This window comes from Miniopterus schreibersii, assembly GCF_964146895.1.
Source record: "Miniopterus schreibersii genome assembly, chromosome: 2".
Taxonomy (NCBI): Eukaryota; Metazoa; Chordata; class Mammalia; order Chiroptera; family Miniopteridae; genus Miniopterus; species Miniopterus schreibersii.
In genome coordinates, this window is record NC_138102.1 from 182,009,067 (window position 1) to 182,028,078 (window position 19,012).

The window sequence follows — 19,012 nt, forward strand, 5'->3', positions numbered from 1 at the left end:
TCTCGGGAGGGGAGAGAAGATAGCCTGAGAGAAGCGGAGGCATCGCGTGGGTGAGGAGCTTCTTGCAGCCTCTGAAAAGGAGAGCACAGAATGAGCGCGAAAACATTTCAAAAGAAGCAGGAGCAGCAGGAGAGGCACCTGGAGGGGCGAGATCCAGAGGTTAGAGGGCCGGCAGGGGAGGAGGGCGCTGGACTCAGCAGGGAGACAGGGGGGCGAGAGCCAGAGGTTAGAGGGCCGGCAGGGGAGGAGGGCGCTGGACTCAGCAGGCAGACAGGGGGACGGGAGCCAGAGGGTAGAGGGCCGGCAGGCGAGGAGGGCGCTGGACTCAGCAGGGAGACAGGTGCTCAGGCGGCTGGCGGAGCAGGAGTTAGGGCAGAGGGGTGAGCACTGGGGGGTCGGCGCAAAGTCACCGCAGGAATGAAGACGACGGGCAAAGACCGAGCCGGTGTTTCGGTGCTAGGCACTGTGAACATGTTACGGTAAGTAAAAGCCAAAATTAATGTTTGCTTTTACAGTATTTATAAGCCATATGCTTTAAACAGCCCACAAACTCCATCCGTTTGCCTGATTATGTGGAAGGATCAGCCCCAGTGAAGACAGTGAGATGGTTTGGTTCTGGCCTGGATTTCGTGCCTTGAAACACTTCCCAAGAAAGCAATAATAAAACGGGCTTGTTTCGCCGCTGTGCCTGGCGTCTGGGTTGTGTCACACATGCCTCCCCAGGTGGGCGCAGGGTCCTTCGCCTTCAGAGGCGGAGCGCACAGTGTGGGCAGAGCTTTCAGGACCCCTGGAACGGGATCTTCTATCCCCCCAGAGGCTGCTGTGGGAGTCATCTTAACTGAGGTGCTAAAACAGCCTGCACATTACGGCTCAGTTCAGAAGGAAGGTGCCGCCCTGACCACCCAGAGAACAAGGGCCCTCAGAGACCAAGCTAAGAGGACGGGGACCAACCGTCCACGCTGGTGGGGGAGGGGGGAGGGTTGACTTCCCGTGACCTCTGGTGCTGTCTGGGGGCGGGGCACCTGTGGAGCGCTGGCCACCGGACAGCATCTCAGCATGCGGGGTTCCACCCAGCACCTCTCCAGAGCCACACAGCCAGGAAGCAGCACATTGTCTCTGAATCCAGCTGAGATGCCCTGTGTGACTTCAGGGAACTTCCAGGGAAAATCCAGTTCCTGTTGGACCAGTTTGGTTTCCCTCACCCGCTTGCTGAGACTCACTGCCTTTCAAATGTCTGGCACCTGCCCCTGCCCACCCACTTTTAGCCTTAGGGCAAGCTAAGGCCGTGCTTCCCAAAATAAATGTGCCTATGAATTGCCTGGGAAGTGCCTTAAAATGCAGGTCCTGACTCAATCCTGCGTGTCTACCAGTCTCTGAAGTTATGTTGCTGGGTCCACCAACCACACTTGGAGTGAGTGGCAAGGGCAGAGAACTTGGCAGTGAGCTAAACAGCTACAAAAATTGAATTGGATCCCTTTTCCAGGGATATTAGGCATCTTTCTTTGTTGCTAACAAATAAGTCACTTTGGCTGTGGAACAGACAGACGTGTTCAGAGCTGTCATTATGACATCATATTTGGTTGCCCATATTTGACTTACTATTTTAGCGTCTTTATCTCCATCAAGAACCAGGAAATTTTAGGGGGAGAGGCCTTCAGGCGAAGTACAAGCAGGGATTTCCTAATAGTAATTACTTTAAACATGAGCAGAGGTTACTGAAGAAGTTGTGAAAGCTTTCTCAGGAAATCTTTAAACAAAATAGATTCCCATCAGGCGTGGGCCCATGTGGCATCATTAGATCTGAGCTAGCCCAAAGCCAAACAGATCAACATGGTCAAAAACTGCCGTTTGTCTTGTCTAAAGTCAACAGTTCGGCCTATCTGTAACAGGGCAAGGGCAAGAGAAAAACATAGTGTCAACTCTTCTTTTAAATATTGCTGAGGTTTCTTTCAATTCTCTGCATTACCACAGCCATGCCAGCAACATATCTCCCTTAGGCAACTGAATTAGCCTCCACACTGCTCTCCCTGCCCTCTTGTTCCCACTCCTTTCTCCATGCAGATTCCAGAGCAGTCTGTAAAACACAAATCTGATCGCGTCACTCCCCTGCCCATCCTGGGTTAAAATGCAAAGTCCTAATGTGGCCTTGTGAGGTTTGGCCCCTGCCTCCCTCCCCAGCGCCCTCCTGTGCCTCTCCCCTCCTTGCCTTCATGCCCCTGCCTCACCGGCCTTCTCTCAGCCTCCAGATAGCCAAGGATTTGTCCCCAAAATCCTTTGCGCCTGCTGTTTCCTCTACCTGGAATGCATATCCCCTGTTCTTAACCTGCTGTTTCTGTGCATCCCCAGGTCTTGGTTTAAATGTCACTTTCTCAAATTGTTCTTTTCTGACCCCTACTCTAAAATAACCCTTCCCATTAGACCGTCTCATGGCTGCCGGTGCTTTTCCCGAGTAGTACACAGATGATGGCACTAGACTGATTTATATGACTAATTAGACTGTGAGCGCCCTGGGGGCAGGGATCATCTGTTTTGTAAACTATCGTACGCCAGCATCTAGCACTGTGCAGGGCATACAGGGGCTCAATAAATATTTGTTGAATGAATGAACAAGTGAAACCTGCCTCATGTCACCTATATCATTCATTCTGTAACCCTAATATCCCCAGCTTTATAGAGCCATAGGTGCAAACAAGGTGGTATTAACATTGATGCCCAAGTTACAATAGCTTTTAGCCACCTGCCCGCCAAATCTCCTCCAGTCACTTCTGAGAGTCCAGGAGCGAGAGGCTGGTAGTTCTCATGTGTTCAAGTACAGTCTGCTTGTGTCTCCTCCTCTGGCATGTTTGCTTGCCCCAAACATTCTATGCTGACATCTTTCCTGATGCTGTGTGTGGACCCACTGTGCGTTGCATCTGTCTGCTGGTGAAATGGCCTGATCCTTCAGGAAACCAAACCTGCCCTGCAGTCCATGTGGCAAGGGAGTAAGGGAAGGGGTTAGGGAAGGAATGGTCTATACCCAGTTCTGAGTAGAGCTTGTCCCTGGGTCCCAGAGAGGCACTCTTGGGGCCAGTGTCCCTCACAGTCTTTCAGGATCATAGTTAGTTCCATTGTCACTGGAGCCATCAACAGGACAGGTGATGTAGCCTCCTACATCTCTCTTGTCTGTCTCTCTCCCTATTGGCCCTTTCTCCTTCAGCTGAAAATAAACATATCTCTACATGTTTGTGCAATAGATGCTACCTAGAGTCCCAGGGGATATGTACCCAGTTGTACAATCTGGGTTCAGCTAGAATTAATTCCTCAAGTCAACAAATATTTACAAAGCACCTCCTAAGGGCCAGACACTGTCAGCCAGTAGGTCCTTCCCGTCTCTTGACTCTGCCCTCTCTCTGCTTCTGTGCCACAGTTAGTTCCTCATTTCAAATGTCTCTCACTTCTCTCCCAGGATATAGTCTCAAAACTGGCCTCCCTGCCTGCCGCCTGGCCCCTCTAATCAGCCTCCACTGACTGCCAGAGGAATCTCATTAACACGCAAAGCTCATGACATCAGGCTTCTGTTCAGAAGCCTTCGGGGGCTCCCCACAGCTTTCAGACTACAGCTTAAACTGCTTCGCACTAGAAACATTGTGTGATCTGACTGCTGCCTGTTTGTTCAGCCCAACTCCCATCTCTCCCTGGAATGAGTCATGGTCACAGACCGCTGTGTCACCCCATGCTGTTCCTTCTGCCTGGAACACCTCTCTCTCACTTTTTTGTCTAGACCAGGGCTGTCTAATAGGACTTTCTGAGATGATGGAGAAGTTCTGTATCACTCTGTCTGTTGTGGTAGCCTCTAGCCACATGTGCCTATTGAGTCCTGGCAATGTGGCTAGTGGGAGCGAGTCAATTGCCTTATGTGGCAGGTGGCCAGCTACCTTGCTGGGCAGTACGGATCCAGACAGCTGCTACTCACTTTAGAGTGCTTAGCTCAGGGCTCCAGCTCTGCGCTGGGAAGCCATCCCAACTTCATGGCTGATACAGATGCCCCTCCTTTACATTCCTGTAGCAACCTGGCTCTGCTTCTATCTTGAGACTCAGAACTCTGTACCATAGTCAGTCTTTCATTGACCTGACTCCCCCCCGGACTGAATATTTTTGAGGGCAAGGGCAAACAGTTCACCCAATAAGTGGTTAATGCCTGAATGTACTGGTGTGCTGGTACAGGTTTAACAACTGCTCTCTGATGGAAAGCCCTAATTTGTTGTGTTTGCGAATTCTGTGGTATAAATATTTCTACCACATGTCAAGAGAATGAGAACACAAGCCACAGAATGGGAGAAAATATTTGTGAAAGACATATCTGATAAGGGACTATTATCCAAAATATACAGAGAACTCTTAAAATTCAGCAATAAGAAAATGAACAACCTGATTGAAAAATGGGAAAAAGATATGAACAGACACCTACTAAAGAAGATATAAGATTGCAAGTAAGCATATGAAAAGATGTTCAACATCTTATGTCACTAGGGAAATGCAAATTAAAACAATGAGATATCACTACACATCTCTTAGAAAATCCAAGATCCAAAACACCGACAGCATCAAATGTTGGCAAGGATATGGAGCAACAGGAACCCTTACCACTGGTGGAAATGCAAAATGGTGCAGCCACTTTGGAAGACAACTTGGCAGTTTCTTACAAAACTAAACACAGTCTTAGCACAATCCAGCAGCTGTGCTCTTGGCATTTGCCCAAAGGACCTGAAAACTTATGTCCACACAAAAACCTGCACATGGATGTTTATAGCAACTTTATTCATGATGGCCAAAACTTGGAACCAACCAAGAAGTCCTTCAGTAAGCGCTTTTGCCTGCGAGAAAATGGAACCATGATCGGAAGTATCCTGAACAAGGGGTTTCTGCTTTCCCATACAGGAAGTCCAGAGGGAGGACAGTCCCTGGCTTGCTGAATTCAATGGCTCAACAGTGCCTTCCTCTGAGTGTTGGTGGTGTCTCAGTGGCAGGGGCAGTCCCAGACATCACAGGCAGACTGACAATGTCCAGTGAAGAAGAGGCACATTCTTTCCTGGTTTTAATTAGTGAGAAAAACCTTTCCCAGGAGTCCTTCCACAGCCATTCCCTCAGATCTCATTGGCAATGACTAGATCACATGCCATTCCTAAGCCAACCATTTCCAAGAGACTAAGACCACTCTGATTGGCTTAGACCAATCGGTGGGACCCTACAGAGGCAGAACCTAGGAACCCAGACAGGGTTCTGCCCACATGAAAGAAGAAGGGAGGGAGGGAGGGCAGCGGTGGGGATTGGCTCTCAAGACCCAATCTACAGGGAATATTAAAAGATTCACATATTAAATGACCAGATCATTCCATAAACATTTCTTGAGATAGTTAAGGAACAAGATGGCAGTGTGAGGAAGCACAGCTCCCCAGCTTTCCCCTCTAAGTCGAAATGCCTGTGTGGACACACACACACACACACACACACACACATACACCCTTCCATCTGCCCTCCTCTGTGGATTCCCACATGCAGATTAAGCCAGCATGTCAATGGAGACAGGTCCCATGCTATTCACAGAAACTAGAACTGTACATAATGCTGTCCTGTGTCTGCTGTGGGGACAGAGGCCCCAGCCAGCCTGATCTATGTCACAAATCCCAGGAACTCACTGATCCCTACGTGAACCTCCCCAGTGCAGGTTCTGCCAGGTATGGCTCAACCCAGGGTCATCTGTGGCCACATTCTGATGCGGGCAATCCCATTTCAACAATCAGAATTCCCCAGGGTGGGTAGCATGCGGTGCCTCCCTCCCCCTGCTCTGACCTGGTTATGGGGAGTTGCTAGGTAACCGCTAGGCAGCCTTTGCTTCCCACGCTGAAGGAGGGTTGGTTACCATGGCAAGTCCAGATGAGATGGCGGGAGGGGGGGGGGCATGCAGAGGAGAGGGAGTGCTGGCCAGGAGTCCTGCAGCTTGGATTCTGCCTTCACTCTCTCTGGGCCGCTGGATCTTAGAAAAGTCTCTTCATCCCCCTGGGCCTCAGTTTCCTTACCAGTAAAATGAAGCGGAGCCTGGGTCTCTTTTTGCTCTAAGCTGCTGATGTAGGCAGCCAGCATAAACTAAATAAACACTGACCCTCGACTCCTCTTAGGTAAGTGACTCAAGATGGGTGCAGAAAAGAAATGGATGGTCTTTAAAATAAAATAGAGAAACTAGCAAACCTGTGTCTCTATTAAGACAAGCAAAAGTTATGGAGATTCTCCCTTCCATTAGCAGACATTTAGCTTCTGGAATTGATATTCACGAGTCTCTGGGGCTCCCTAGGTCCTCCTCCAAATCTAGACTTCCTTAGGAAGTCTTCTTAAGGATATGTCACCTTAGGGTCCCCGGCTTGCTGAAGTGTGATGTCCTAGTAGACAGGGTCTATTGGTTCCTGGGCTCTAACGGCCTCTCTGTTCCTGCTAGAGCCACGTCACAGGCCCAGCCCTTTCCAGGTCGCTGGGCCAGCCCTGACTCTTACAGGGTGGGCCTCTGCACAAGCCTCTGGAGTCTGCTACTTGATCCTGTCTTTGTTCTGAGACTGGCCCCATCCTCTGCCCTGGTTCCTATAAGGAGATCCCTGTCCAGGCCCAGATGCTGGGACCTCTACAGTACTCAGCTCCTCCCCTCCCCTGTCTTGTCCATGCCAAGCACCTTTTCAGAGTCCAGATTCCTCCCGCTGAAGATCCCTAACACGGGCTGCCATCCTGCCTCTCTTCCTGCCTAATCTCCGAGTGCTGCAGGCTGCTGCTCCCTCCCGTCTGTGCCGCACCCCCTCACCACTCCAGCGACCTGTGCTGGAGCTCCTGATGCTGCTGGCTGCTCCATCCCACCACCACTACCTGACCCACCATCACATGTGGCCCCTGTGACCCCAGAAGAGAGGCTGGACCACATCCCACCCCCTAGCAGCTGGTCTCTCTTTCCCTTTCTCCTCAGACCCTGCCTCCAATGCTGGGTTCTAAGTGTCCACCACTCCCAGTCTTTCCCTACCACCATGCACATGTGAGGAAGAGGGTATGTCCAAGTGTGACTCAGGATGCTGGAGTCATATCACAAAACATTCTCCAACCCCACTCAATAGCCAAGTGACCCACTGGCTGAGGGCAGGAGGAGGAATTCATAGCTTGTACATAAGGGTGGGAACCACTGGGATGTCAGGGCAAGCGGCCTTTCAGCGGCTAGTTGTGATCTGAGGCGCTCTACAACCTCCCAGCCCTGGAGAGGAGCCCCGCCTTTGAGTTGTGCACCCCCATGCAGAAGGCACAGGCTTTGAGTCAGACAGACCTGGGTCCTTGTCTAGAATCTGCCACTGACTATGTGAGCCTGACAAGTCACTTGACCTCTCTGAGATTATCTAGAGAACCAGAGCCAACAGCACTGAGTTGTCATAAGAAGTAAACAAATGATAGGGACTGCTTGGTAAGGGCCCTGCAGATGGTAAGCAGTCCCACTATGCCTTCCAGATGGCAGAAACAGCCTTCTTTACCTGACCCCACCCCCCGGGACAAGCTTCTGCAAAGGCCTCCTCTCCTTTGAAACTCCCCTGTCCTATATTCAGCACCCCTCAGGGTCGGTCTCTCTGAGCCTGTCACACTGGTAACTTACTGATATAGTAAATCACTTTGGGAGAGGTCCCCTCCCTGCGCCTCACCCACCGTCTTCCAGGTGATGGCTGCCCTGCAGTGGTGGCCAGCAAGGAACAGTGCTGAGGGTGTTGGCCAAATAAAGGAATGATTCTTTTTTTAAATTTAGTTTTCAATTACTATTGACATACAATATTATATTAGTTTTAGGTGCACAGCATAGTGATTAGACATTTACATGCCTTACATAGTGACGGCCCTGAGAATTCGAACACCCACCTGACACCATACATGATTATTACAATATTATTGACTATATTCCTTATGCTGTACTTTACATCCCCGTGACTATTTTTGTAACTGGCAATTTGTACTTCTCAATCCCTTCACCTTTTTTCCCCCATCCCCCAAACCCCCTGCCACCTGGCAACCGTCAGTTGCAGCATTATTTACAATAGCCAAGATATGGAAGCAACTTAGGTGTCCACTGATAAATGAACAGATAAAGAAGATAGGTATGTCTATATAATGGAATATTATTCAGCCATAAAAAAGAATGAAATCTTGTTATTTGAGACTTGAGCGGACCTAGAGGGTATTATGCTAAGTGAAATAAGTCAGATAAAGACAATTACTTTATCATTTCACTTATATGTGGAATCTAAAAGTAAATGAACAAATAAAACAAACAAACTCATAGATACAAAGAACAAAGGAAAGATTCTTGAGGGGGAAGTGCAGGCCAGGCAGAGGTGTCAGCAGCAGCTGGAGCCACCACGCCTTCCTCTGGCCCGTCTGCTGCCTCCAGGCTCTCCACACTTACACATCAGGCCCCCAGATCAGGGGGCTTTCTCTACTAGAAAGCCTTTCCCCTCCATCCTTGGCTTGGGTTGAAGCTGTCTCCCAGAGGTGGGGGTGGGGTGGAAGTGGGGGTGGAGGCAGGACCTCTGGGCTACTCTGTGCCCTGAACATTGCCCTGCATTGTCCCTCATAGGTGCCTGTGCTCATGCAGGCCTCTTACCTTGCAATGCCCCTTCCTTTCTGTTGACCTCTGTCCACACCCTAGCTTGCCTGCGAGGAAAGGGAAAATGTCATGTCCTTGCAAAGCCTTCCTTCGTTCCACCTCAGCCTAGAGCAACTGTCCCTCTGCTGAGCCGTCTCCCGACATGTGCTCTTCGAGCCTTGCCCTAGAGGCGAGTGTGCGCTCAGGGCCTGTGCCCTGTGACATTTAGGTTCCCATCCCCAAAGACAGGAATGAACAGACACCCAGCAATTCCAGCTCAGGTCCCTTGGTTGGGGCCAGAGCTGTTTTAAAAATGTGTCCACAAATATTCCAGACACACCCCAGTTCCCAGCGCCGGCGGCAGCTGGAGGGGGAGGCGCTTGTCAGCAGCTCTGCGCTGCAGGGCTAAAGGTTGCTCCAGCCAACGGCGGCCTCCAGGGTGCGGCCTCCAGGAGCTCCCGGCTCTCCCTGCTGCCCGAGGAGCACAGCACCCACGTTTAGGGGACAAACCAAGAGGACTAAGAATGAGTGACAGGGAGGCGCAGAAAAGCCAGGGAGTCAGGGCGTCCAGGAAGCCTGGGCAATTACAAAGTGGTTAGGGAGAGGAGCCTAGATGTTTCCAAAGTGACAGATACAACAAAGTCCCCAAGTCTGGAAGGTCCGGGAGGGCAGGAACTTGCCTAGCACATGATAGGTGCTCAATAAATCCGTCCTGAATGAAGAGATAGAGGCCTCAGGTAAGTCGTGTCCGGCAGCGGAGCAGCTCAGTGAGTTCATCTCTCAGGCCGTAGAGCAGGTCAGAAGCGAAAGCTGTTCGACTAGTTCAGCCCTAGGACACCGCCCCCCCCCGCCCCCCCCGCCCCCCCCCCCCCCCCCCCCCGTCACAGCGCCCACTGCACCCCCTCCTTTCATTCTCACGTCCTCTCTGGGAACAGCGGCCACAAGCAGGAATTTTACAGGGGCATGAGAGAGCCCTCAGAGTTTTATTTTTTTAATTTTTAAAAAAATATATCTTTATTGATTTCAGAGAGGAAAGGGGAGGGAGAGAGAGAAACATTAATGCTGAGAGAGTCATTGACCGGCTGCCTCCTGCACGCCCCCGACGGGGGATGGAGCCCGCAGCCCAGGCATGTGCCCTGACTGGGAATTGAACCCCGATGGCCTGGATCCTAGGTCGATGCTCAGCCCCCGAGCCACGCTCCGCTGGGCAGAGCCCTCATGACCCAAATTGCCTCAGAGGGGAAAAGTCAGCCCTGCGAAACTGGTCTAAGCAGACATGGTGAGGGGGGCCACTTGAGGACTCGCATTACCCAGGGCGGCCCGGGCAAACGACTGTGTGGGGGTGAGCAGGCGACAGTTGCTGTTAGCTACAAGGTGTCATATCTTCACTGCGCACGCAGCCAGCAGCGCAGACGGTGAGAGGAAGGTGAATGGGGAGCCAAGTACCCAACAGGAGGGAGAGGCATCTGCCAAGGAAGGAGGGGGGAGGAGGAGGAGGCGCGATTTCTCAGGAAGGCACAGCCACCTTGCCCAAGGTGGCCTCCAGAGTTGGAAATGCAACCATGAGGAGCCCCACCTAGCTCAGGGACACTCCAGACCTGAGGCAGGAGGAACCAGCAGAGGGCCAGAGGCTTCCTAGGATGTCACCTGTTCTTCATGGAGTGTCCCCAGGCACAATAGGGCCTGTGCCTGAAAGGAATGTTTCCTGGCTGATAGGGCTTTTGAAGAATCTCAGGCCCTGGGGTCAGGCTGTGTGCACGTGTCCCAGCATTTCCCATCCCAGTGGATGACCTTGAATAGACCTTCAGAGCCTCAGATGATTCATCTGTAACACCGGACAGTAATCACTTTCACAGTCTACTTTACCAGATTGGAGCAGTCAGCTTAGATAACTGTACATTACAACACCTCCATAGCCTGAAACCTCTCCGTGAAGGCCATTGCTTTGTAAAGACAGGTATCAGACTGAGGGAGCCACGAGGGCAGCTGGCTATCATGTCTCGTTCCCACATGTTATCTAGTACACATTAACTGCTCAAAAATGTTGATTGAATAAATCATTGCTATGTAAAGGGAAACATTACAGAAGACCACAGGGTGTTTCAGTCAGTGAGATCTAAGGAAGATCTTGTCCAGTGTGAACTGTTACTAAATATTCTGCTCTGGTTCTCACCTTCTGTTCTATTCCAATTTGTGTCATATAACATTGGTGCTCCTTGAGAGCAAAAACCATGTCTTAATCGCTCCACATCAATGTGAGCTCCACATGGGCCAGGACTTTGTTTTGATCAGAGCTGTACCCCAGTGCCTAGAACATGTCCTTGTGTAGTAAGGCTCAATAAGAATATGGGCAATGAATGAACCGTTTGTAACCCATAGCATAATGCTAAGTGTTCAGCAAATGTTTGTTGAATGAATAAATTATTAAACAAGGGAGCACTATCTTTTACTAATGTCCCTTTCTAGTGTTCTCAACTCAGGCACTAAAACAAGGTGAGTAGGTAGGCAGGCTCTGGAGTCAGATGGTCCAGGTTTTAATCCTGGCTCTTCTAACTTACTAGCAGCGCAACCTAGAGTGAGCTACTGAACCTCCCTGTGCTTCAGTTTTCTCACCTGTAAAATGGGGATAATAATAATTTTCCTAATAGGATTTTATGAATTCACTTGAAGGATACTTAAAATATTTAGCACAGTGCCTGGCACATAGTAATTGCTATTTTTTTAAATGACCATATCAGTCTCTTTATAACCTTCAGCGGTTCCCCTCTGGCTACAGAGTAAGATCTAAAGCCAAGGTCCCCACAGTTTGGCCCCAGTGTCCCTTTCTTCCAGTCCCATCTTCCACACTTTAACACTAACTACCCTTCACTGGCTGCCAGACACTCCACTAAGTGATATATATCCATTAGCTCATTCCCTTTCTCACACAGCTCCTTACAGTAGGACTTATTGTACATATTTCACTGATGATGTGACCAAGGCTCAGAAAGGGGAAGTAACTTTCCCAGGGACACACAGCTTATCCCAGGATAGTGGGACTCCATTCCAGGACTCTCTGACATGAAAGTTCATGGTCCTATTCACTGGCCTCTGAAATCCTTGCAATGCAGAGTGCAGCCTATGAACCCGCACTGCCAGCACGACTTGGGAGCTGGCTAGAAATGCAGAACCTTGGGCCTCACCTCAGACCTATGGGATCAGAATCTGCACTTGAGCATGATTCCCCAGGTGACTACTAAGCACAGTAAAGCTTCAGAAGCAAGGTTGTAAACTCTTTCTCCCAGTCAGATGCTCCTAATTAAATCAAATACATGATCTCATTTAATCCCTGCAACAATCTGGGAGCTCATAGGAGGTCAAAATTATCATTCCTTCTTACAGATGTGGATGCAAAGGCTCTGAGGGTTAAGTACAGCCGTGTGCAGCTTGACAACAGGGATGCGTTCTGAGAAATGCATCCTTAGGTGATTTCGTCATTGTGCAAACATCACTGAGAGCACTTACACAAGCCTAAATGGTATAGCCTACTGCACACCTAGGCTGTACGGGATAGCCTGTTGCTCCTAGATTACAAGCCTGTACAGCATGTGACTGCAGAAAACAACATGAGATTAAATTAAACACAGAGAAAATGATACAATTGAGAGACAGGTAAACACGAGCTGTATGAGGCTGCTACCAGAAGAACATGGCACACTGTTTTACAGCAAACTTTGTTGTTTTTTATAAGTAGAAAGAGTACACTCTAAAATAACAAAACAAAAAAGTAAATACATAAACCAGTAACATAGTCGTTTATTATCATTATCAAGTATTATGTACTGTGTGTAACAGTATGTGCTGTACTTTCATACCACTGGCAGCTCAGTGGGTATGTTTACACCAGCATCACATGTTTACACCAGCATCGCACAAACACGTGAGTGACGCTGCGTCCTTATCATGACCTTACCACAGCTTCGACACTAGGCTACAGGAATTTTTCAGCTCCATTATAATCTTATGGGACCACTGACAGCCATCGTTGACCAACACGTCGCTATGAGGCACATGACTGTATCCTAAACGGAGCCCGCATGCACCTGATACCAGTCTGATGCTCCGATATACCCAATCTCAACTCCCTCTGCCTAGATGTCCTCGCTCCCTCTCCCCCTTGGATTCTCACCCTTTTAGGCTCCAGTCAAAATCCCTTCCTGCTGGGTGAAGCCTTTCTTGTCCACATCCCATTGGATAGATTGCTTCTTCCCCCAGTCCCCACGGCTCCCTGCTCATACCTTTCTCTTGACCCTAATTCATTCTCTCTTTTTTAATTTTATTTTTCAGTGACAGTTGGCATACAATATTATATTAATTTCAGGTGTACAACATAGTGATTAGACATTTAGATACCTTACAAAGCGATCACCCTGATAAGTATAGTACCCCTCTGACACCACACATAGTGGTTACAATATTATTGACTATATTCTCCATGCTGTACTTTACATCCCCGTGTCATTCTTTTTTAAAGAAATCTGTACTGAGTACATATTGTGCGCAAGGCACATAGTAGGCCTTTGAGTAAATGCTTGCTCCCAGGGTACAAGTCATTAGGAAACAAATGAAACGCTCTCCAGTCTAAGGATGAACTTTGTCTATACTTTCGAATAGTGTTACCAGGAGGGAGGCTTTCCAATTCCCAAGAGTAGAAAAGGGCACAGGTGAGGGGATAGGCACCTCGATGCTCACCACCCCGATCTTTGGACTGACACAGGATGGCAGAACTGACCACTGCAACAAAACGTGCTTATATTTGAAAATCCAGCCCTCATGTTTTCATGAGGCGGGCCCAGAAATAGTAGGAGACCTCTTCCAATTTCCTGGGGTTAAAATCAGGTCCCAAATCCTGCCATTTCACAAGAGAAATAGAAAGGACAAAGGTGGCTGTGGTGTAGGGCAAAGAGCTCCGAGACGCAGAACCCCAAGGGCTGTTTCTCTTTACAGGGAGCCTGGGCAAACCGTATGTTTCTAGGCCTCAATTTCCTCGTCTGTAAAATGCGGGGGTTGAACTAGTTTCTAAAGCTGTGCTGTAAAATGAGAGAAATGTGAACCCTTGGTTGCTATGATCTGAAAATATTTTGAATGTAGGGAATCAAATTTGCAGCAGTCCTTGAACAAAATAATATGTTAATGACTAAGAAGATTCTGTTTAATCCAATGGGAAACAGCAGAGCTGCAGCTCTGGGGGTGGGGTGTGTGTGTGTGTGCACGCGCGCGTGTGTCATGCGTGTGCGCGCGCGTGCCCTGCGTGTGTGTATGTGTGTGTGTGCGCGTGTCCTGCGTGTGTGCGCGCGCGTCCTGCATGTGTGGATGTGTGCGTGCGCGTGTCCTGCGTGTCCTGCGTGTGTGGCTCTCTCCCTGCAGCTCCACCACCTATTCTGAATCGCTAGTACGGTATCAGGCCTCTGGCGGCCTGTCTTGCCCCCCCACACACACCCCACTTCGAATTAAAATGGGGGTGGGGGCAAGTCCACCCCTGCTGCTCACATCCTCGCTGGAGCCGGGTGGTTTCGTTGTTTTTTTAAAGAAGTGTTTATGGTGGTGAGGGCGCTGGGCTGGCAGCCTCCGCAGAGCCGCTGACCTCGCCTGGGCCGCGCGGGCCGCCTCGCCGGGAGCGGCGCGTGGTTATTAGCATTTGGCTTTCGCCCGCCACCGCCCGCCCTCAGCCGTTACAGTCCGGCCCTGCCCCGGGCCCCGGCTCTCAGGCGAGGGGCGGTCGGGTCCGCAGCCCCGAGGCGCCCCGGGCGGGCCCACCCGCGGGGGCCGCGCGGCGGGCTCGGCGGGCACGGCCGGGTTAGCGCCTCGCCCTCTTCCCCACGAAGGGCCGGGCCGGGAGGTGGAAGCCGGCCGGGGGCCGCGCGAGGGAGCTCCGGGCCCGGCCGAGCCCCGCAGCCCGGGCCCCGCCGGGTCGCCCGCGAAGCCCCGAGGTCGCCCGACCGCGCGCGCCCGCCGAGGCGAGGCCGAGGCCGCCCCTCCCCGCCCGACGGCCGCGCCCGCGCCCCGCCGCGCCCATTGGCCGGCCTCGCGGCCAGGTGAGGCGCCCCGCCCCTCGGCGGCTCCAGGTGCGGCGGTGGGACCGGGCCGCTGCCGCTGCCGGGGCCGGGCGGGCGGGCACCATGGCCGAGTCCCAGCTGAGCTGCCTGGACGAGGCCCACGTGAACGAGCGGGTGACCGAGGCGCAGGCCGCCTTCTACTACTGCGAGCGGCGGCGGGCCGCGCTGGAGGCGCTGCTGGGCGGCGGCGAGCAGGCCTACCGCGAGCGGGTCCGCAAGGAGCAGCTGCGGGACTTCCTGTCGAGCCAGGAGCGCCAGGCCCTCCGCGCCTCCTGGAGCCCCTACGAGGACCCCGCGCCCGCCGCCGGCGCCACCTCCCGGGGCAAGAGCAAGGCCAAGGCCAAGGCCAAGGCCGCGCCGCGGGCCGCGGCCGAACCCGCCGAGTCCCTGGCCTACTGGCCCGACCGCTCCGACACCGAGGTGCCCCCGCTGGACCTGGGCTGGACGGACACCGGCTTTTACCGCGGCGTGAGTCGCGTCACCCTCTTCACCCACCCCCCCAAGGAGGAGAAGGCGCCCCACCTCAAGCAGGTGATCCGGCAGATGATCCAACAGGCCCAGAAGGTAGGCCCTGGCCCCCCGCCGCGCCCGGGGGGCCCCACGCCCCGTCCCTTGGACCAGGCCCCCCCCCCCCCGGGCCGGGCCCCCCCAGCCCCTCTCGGGGAAAGGGCCCCGGAGACCGCACTCGCGTCGCGGGGCCGTGGTAAGGCCTCCAGAGGATGTATGTTGGGAGCGTGTTTGGCAAATTACAAAGTAATGGGCGGTTGTTAGCCATTCTTACCGTGCCCAGAGGCACCGGCTTCCGTCCGCCATGTGTTTCTATGTCCCCGGGGCCCTGCGGGAAATTGGGCCGCTCGGAGGTCGTGATAATACGTAACATTTATAAAACATATCCCTGGCTGTGTTCTCATTTGATCTTCAGAACAACCCCAGGAAGCCAGTGGTTTGGCCTCCTGGCCCCACCTCGGCGGTGAGGTCCCTAGTCTGCTGCAGAGTCGAGGTTGGCCGGGCCCATCACCCTCACACTCCCCACTGGGCCCGGCGCCGGGGCCCAAGCAGCCCGGAATGAATGAGGGATTATTGTGAGCACCTACTGTGTGCCTGGCTGGGTGCTGGGCCCTTGGACAAGGCAGGTCGCTGGACTCAGCAGCTCAGGGAGGGAAAAGCTCCCACTTCTCTTGCTTGCTGTGCCTGGGGGCCGAAAGGAAGAAATGCTTCTAGGTTGGCTGATTAGAATACAGGTGGCAAGGCAGAGAGAAGACCTTAATCTTGACTCTGTATCCTTGGGTAGAATTTCCAGATAAAATTTAGAATGCCCCATTAACTTTTAATTTCAGATAAACAACAAATAAATTTTTTAGTATGAATATGCCCCAAATATTACATGGGGCATACTGATATTAAAAAGTTAATTGTTATTCATCTGAAATTCAGAGTTAATGGGGCCGACTGTTTTTTATTTACTAAATCTGGCTCCCTTACACAGAGATTTGTTAGGAAACATCAGCAGCCTTTGGTGTCCAGTTCAGAATATACAACAGAAGCGGCTTGAGTTCACTGTTCTAATTCAACTCATTGAATGTGGTTGGAGTTGGGTTACCTCTGGCAGCTGAATGGCGTGGGGAGGGAAGATTAACCTGGAAAGGCCAGTGGTGGGGTGCCTCTTCCAGGAAGGGGTGGTGATGCAGGGAGTTGGCTAGATTGGCTACCAGAAGGAAGGATTAACTTGCACTGTCCATACTTCCCCATCTCTTTCTACGTAATTCCTCTTTGTCTGCCTGAGCTGTCTTTGTATGTTGCATTCTGCAAAAGACAAAGGCAAGTTTGAACAGAGGAGAAAGGACGTGGGTGACTATTTTGCGGCAGGCTGCAGCTAGGGTCAGGAGTCAAGGCTTGTAATACTAACAAGCCTCGATTTATTAGCACTTAATATATGCCAGCCACAGTGAAAATGGTTTGCCTGTATTTTCTCTCTTGCTTTTCATGGCAACTAGAAAAAATGGGTATCTCATTTTTGGATTCATACCAGTTAAGTTACTTGCCAAAGGTCACATAGCTAGTAAGTGGTTGAGCCAGGATTCAAACGCCAGAGTCCTTACTCTGGTTTAACCACTGTGATACCCTGACCTCTGTCTGATGATGGTGCAGCAGGATTAAACCAAGGAGCTTGAGTGGAGTTAGCCTGGTCACAACCTGGGTTACAGGTTGTATACCCCTGTTACAAGAAGAGATAGACAGGGCCCCTGCCCTCTGGGGCTTCTGGTCTCTTGTGTAGTGGAGTGTTCTTAACTCTTTAAATATTTAACAACAGAAATGTTAACAATTGTAAATTGATCCAGTATTACAACCCATACCTATTTAACCAATGGTTCTTTCCTGAGTGCCTAGTGTCTGTCAGGCGCTAGCTATAGGAGGGTATAATCTGTGGCCTTTGCCTTCCAAAAGTTTACTCAAAGGCTGTGGGATGTGCTGGAAGGAAGAGTTTTTGAGGTTGGATGTGCTTAATCTGCAAGGGCTTCCTGAGGGAGGTGAATTGCTGAGTTAAACAGGGAGAGAGAGGGAAACTGAAATGGACATTTTTTCTATAAGAGTAAAAGAGTAATCTCGCACTCTCAGGAGCAGGAGTGCGAGATTTTTTGCTTTAAAACAGCAAGCAGCTTTGATCAGCAGAAGGGAAGAGTTGTCCTGGTGGGAGCTGAGTATTGTGTGGGGCCTGGTGTGCGGGTCCTGAAACTGGGCTCAAAGCGGGTGACCACCCCCCTGGAAGAAGCAGCTTCTGCCCCTGTCTGTGCCCACTTGACTCCCAGGCCCTCTGGGTCCCCTCTTTTCATCACTGCTGCTTACATCTGTACAGTGCCTTCTCAAAGACCCTGTGAAGTAGGTAGGGCAGAGAGCTTGACCCTGTTTCACAGGTAAGGAAACTGAGGCACAGAGAAGGAAAGAGCCTTGCCCAAAGGTCACATGGCTGGTTATAGAAAGATGCCAATCCCTAGCCTCTGCTTTGAAGGCTATACCTCTGATGACTTGCCCCCACCCTTACCCCAACTTGTCCAACTGGCAAGCAACCCTCCGTGGCAGTTACTAGATCCTTCCTCCTCCCTTTTTACCCCGAGGGAGGGAGTTTCTCTGTTTCCAGTGAATCTGAGATGGTTTAAGTGCAGAGACTGGGTGACTGGGGAAGAGAGGCACAGGATATACATATCCAACTGTGGGCCAGAGTTTTGTATTTTATCTTATTTAATCCTCAGAATAATTTCATGAGGTTATTCCTCAGTGACAACAAGAAACTAAGGCTCTGTGGCTATGACTTACCCGCAGCCGAAGACCAGCCAGGGATTCAGGGAAAGGAACCTAACTAGGGAACAGTTTGAAAATACCATTGGAGAGGGGCAGAGGATTGTGGCCCAGGAGGAAACAGCACAGCAGGTATGGAGGTGGGACCACGTGGAATGGGAGGTGGTCTTTGAGGCTGGCAGTCTTATCTGCTCTCTGGGCCTCTGCAAATATCAGGAGGCCCTCCCAGTCACACTGGATAGCCAGCATTCAAACATTCAGCCATGTTTACTTATGGGGTGGGGTTTTTTATGAGTTTTTTTCCCCTTGAGTTATCTGCTTATTTTAGTGTCACTGAATGATGTATTTTGTCTGCTTAAACTGCAGGCTGAAAGGTTGCCTTCAGAGACCCAGAAATGAGTCCCTGGTCTGTCCCACGCTGGCAGGCATGACCAGGGGAGGTTGCTGCTTCTTGGGCTCCTAAGATCATTGTAACTGCCAGGGGATGGGCTTAAAGCAGGACCACGTGTAGACTGGGAAACTCCTGGTTCTTACATACAAGAGCAGAGTGAGAGGCTCAAACAACTCTCATTTGGGTGAGTTTTCGACTTAGAAGGGTAATGCATCCATTCGGTCACTGGACAGCTATTTTGAGGCCTGCTGTGTGCTAAGCACTTCAGTAGAAAACAGACATATTAAACACACCTTTGCTCTTAAGTAGCCTAATAGTCTGCTAAACCATCTATATAATACAGTGTGATTGAGTGCTTGACTAGAGTGTGTAGCAGGAGGGCCACTAACCCAGCTCCTGAGTCAGATTAGGGCAGGACCTTTGGTGCTGAGGTCACATGCTGAGGCACAAGCAAGTCTGAACACAGCAGGAAGGGTGAGATTGCACCAAGCCACCCACCCCTCCTTGTGCCCAGGCTCCCTGGTGACCGGTGCCGAACAGCATCCATTTGTGAGGCTGCTGGGTGGGTTTAGAGAGTATTTATTGCTTGTGCTTCAGGAA

General features: G+C 51.2%; 1 protein-coding gene across 1 annotated transcript in view; it reads left to right on the top strand.

Annotated features, from left to right (window-relative positions):
- Positions 1 to 14,731: 14,731 nt before the first annotated feature.
- Positions 14,732 to 19,012, top strand: part of FAM83F (family with sequence similarity 83 member F) — a 32,423-nt gene continuing 28,142 nt past the window's right edge. The window contains exon 1 of the mRNA XM_081124436.1: positions 14,732 to 15,291. Within this exon, the coding sequence (XP_080980562.1) occupies positions 14,791 to 15,291 (501 nt within the window). The 5' untranslated portion in view covers positions 14,732 to 14,790. The remainder of the gene's footprint in view (positions 15,292 to 19,012) is intronic.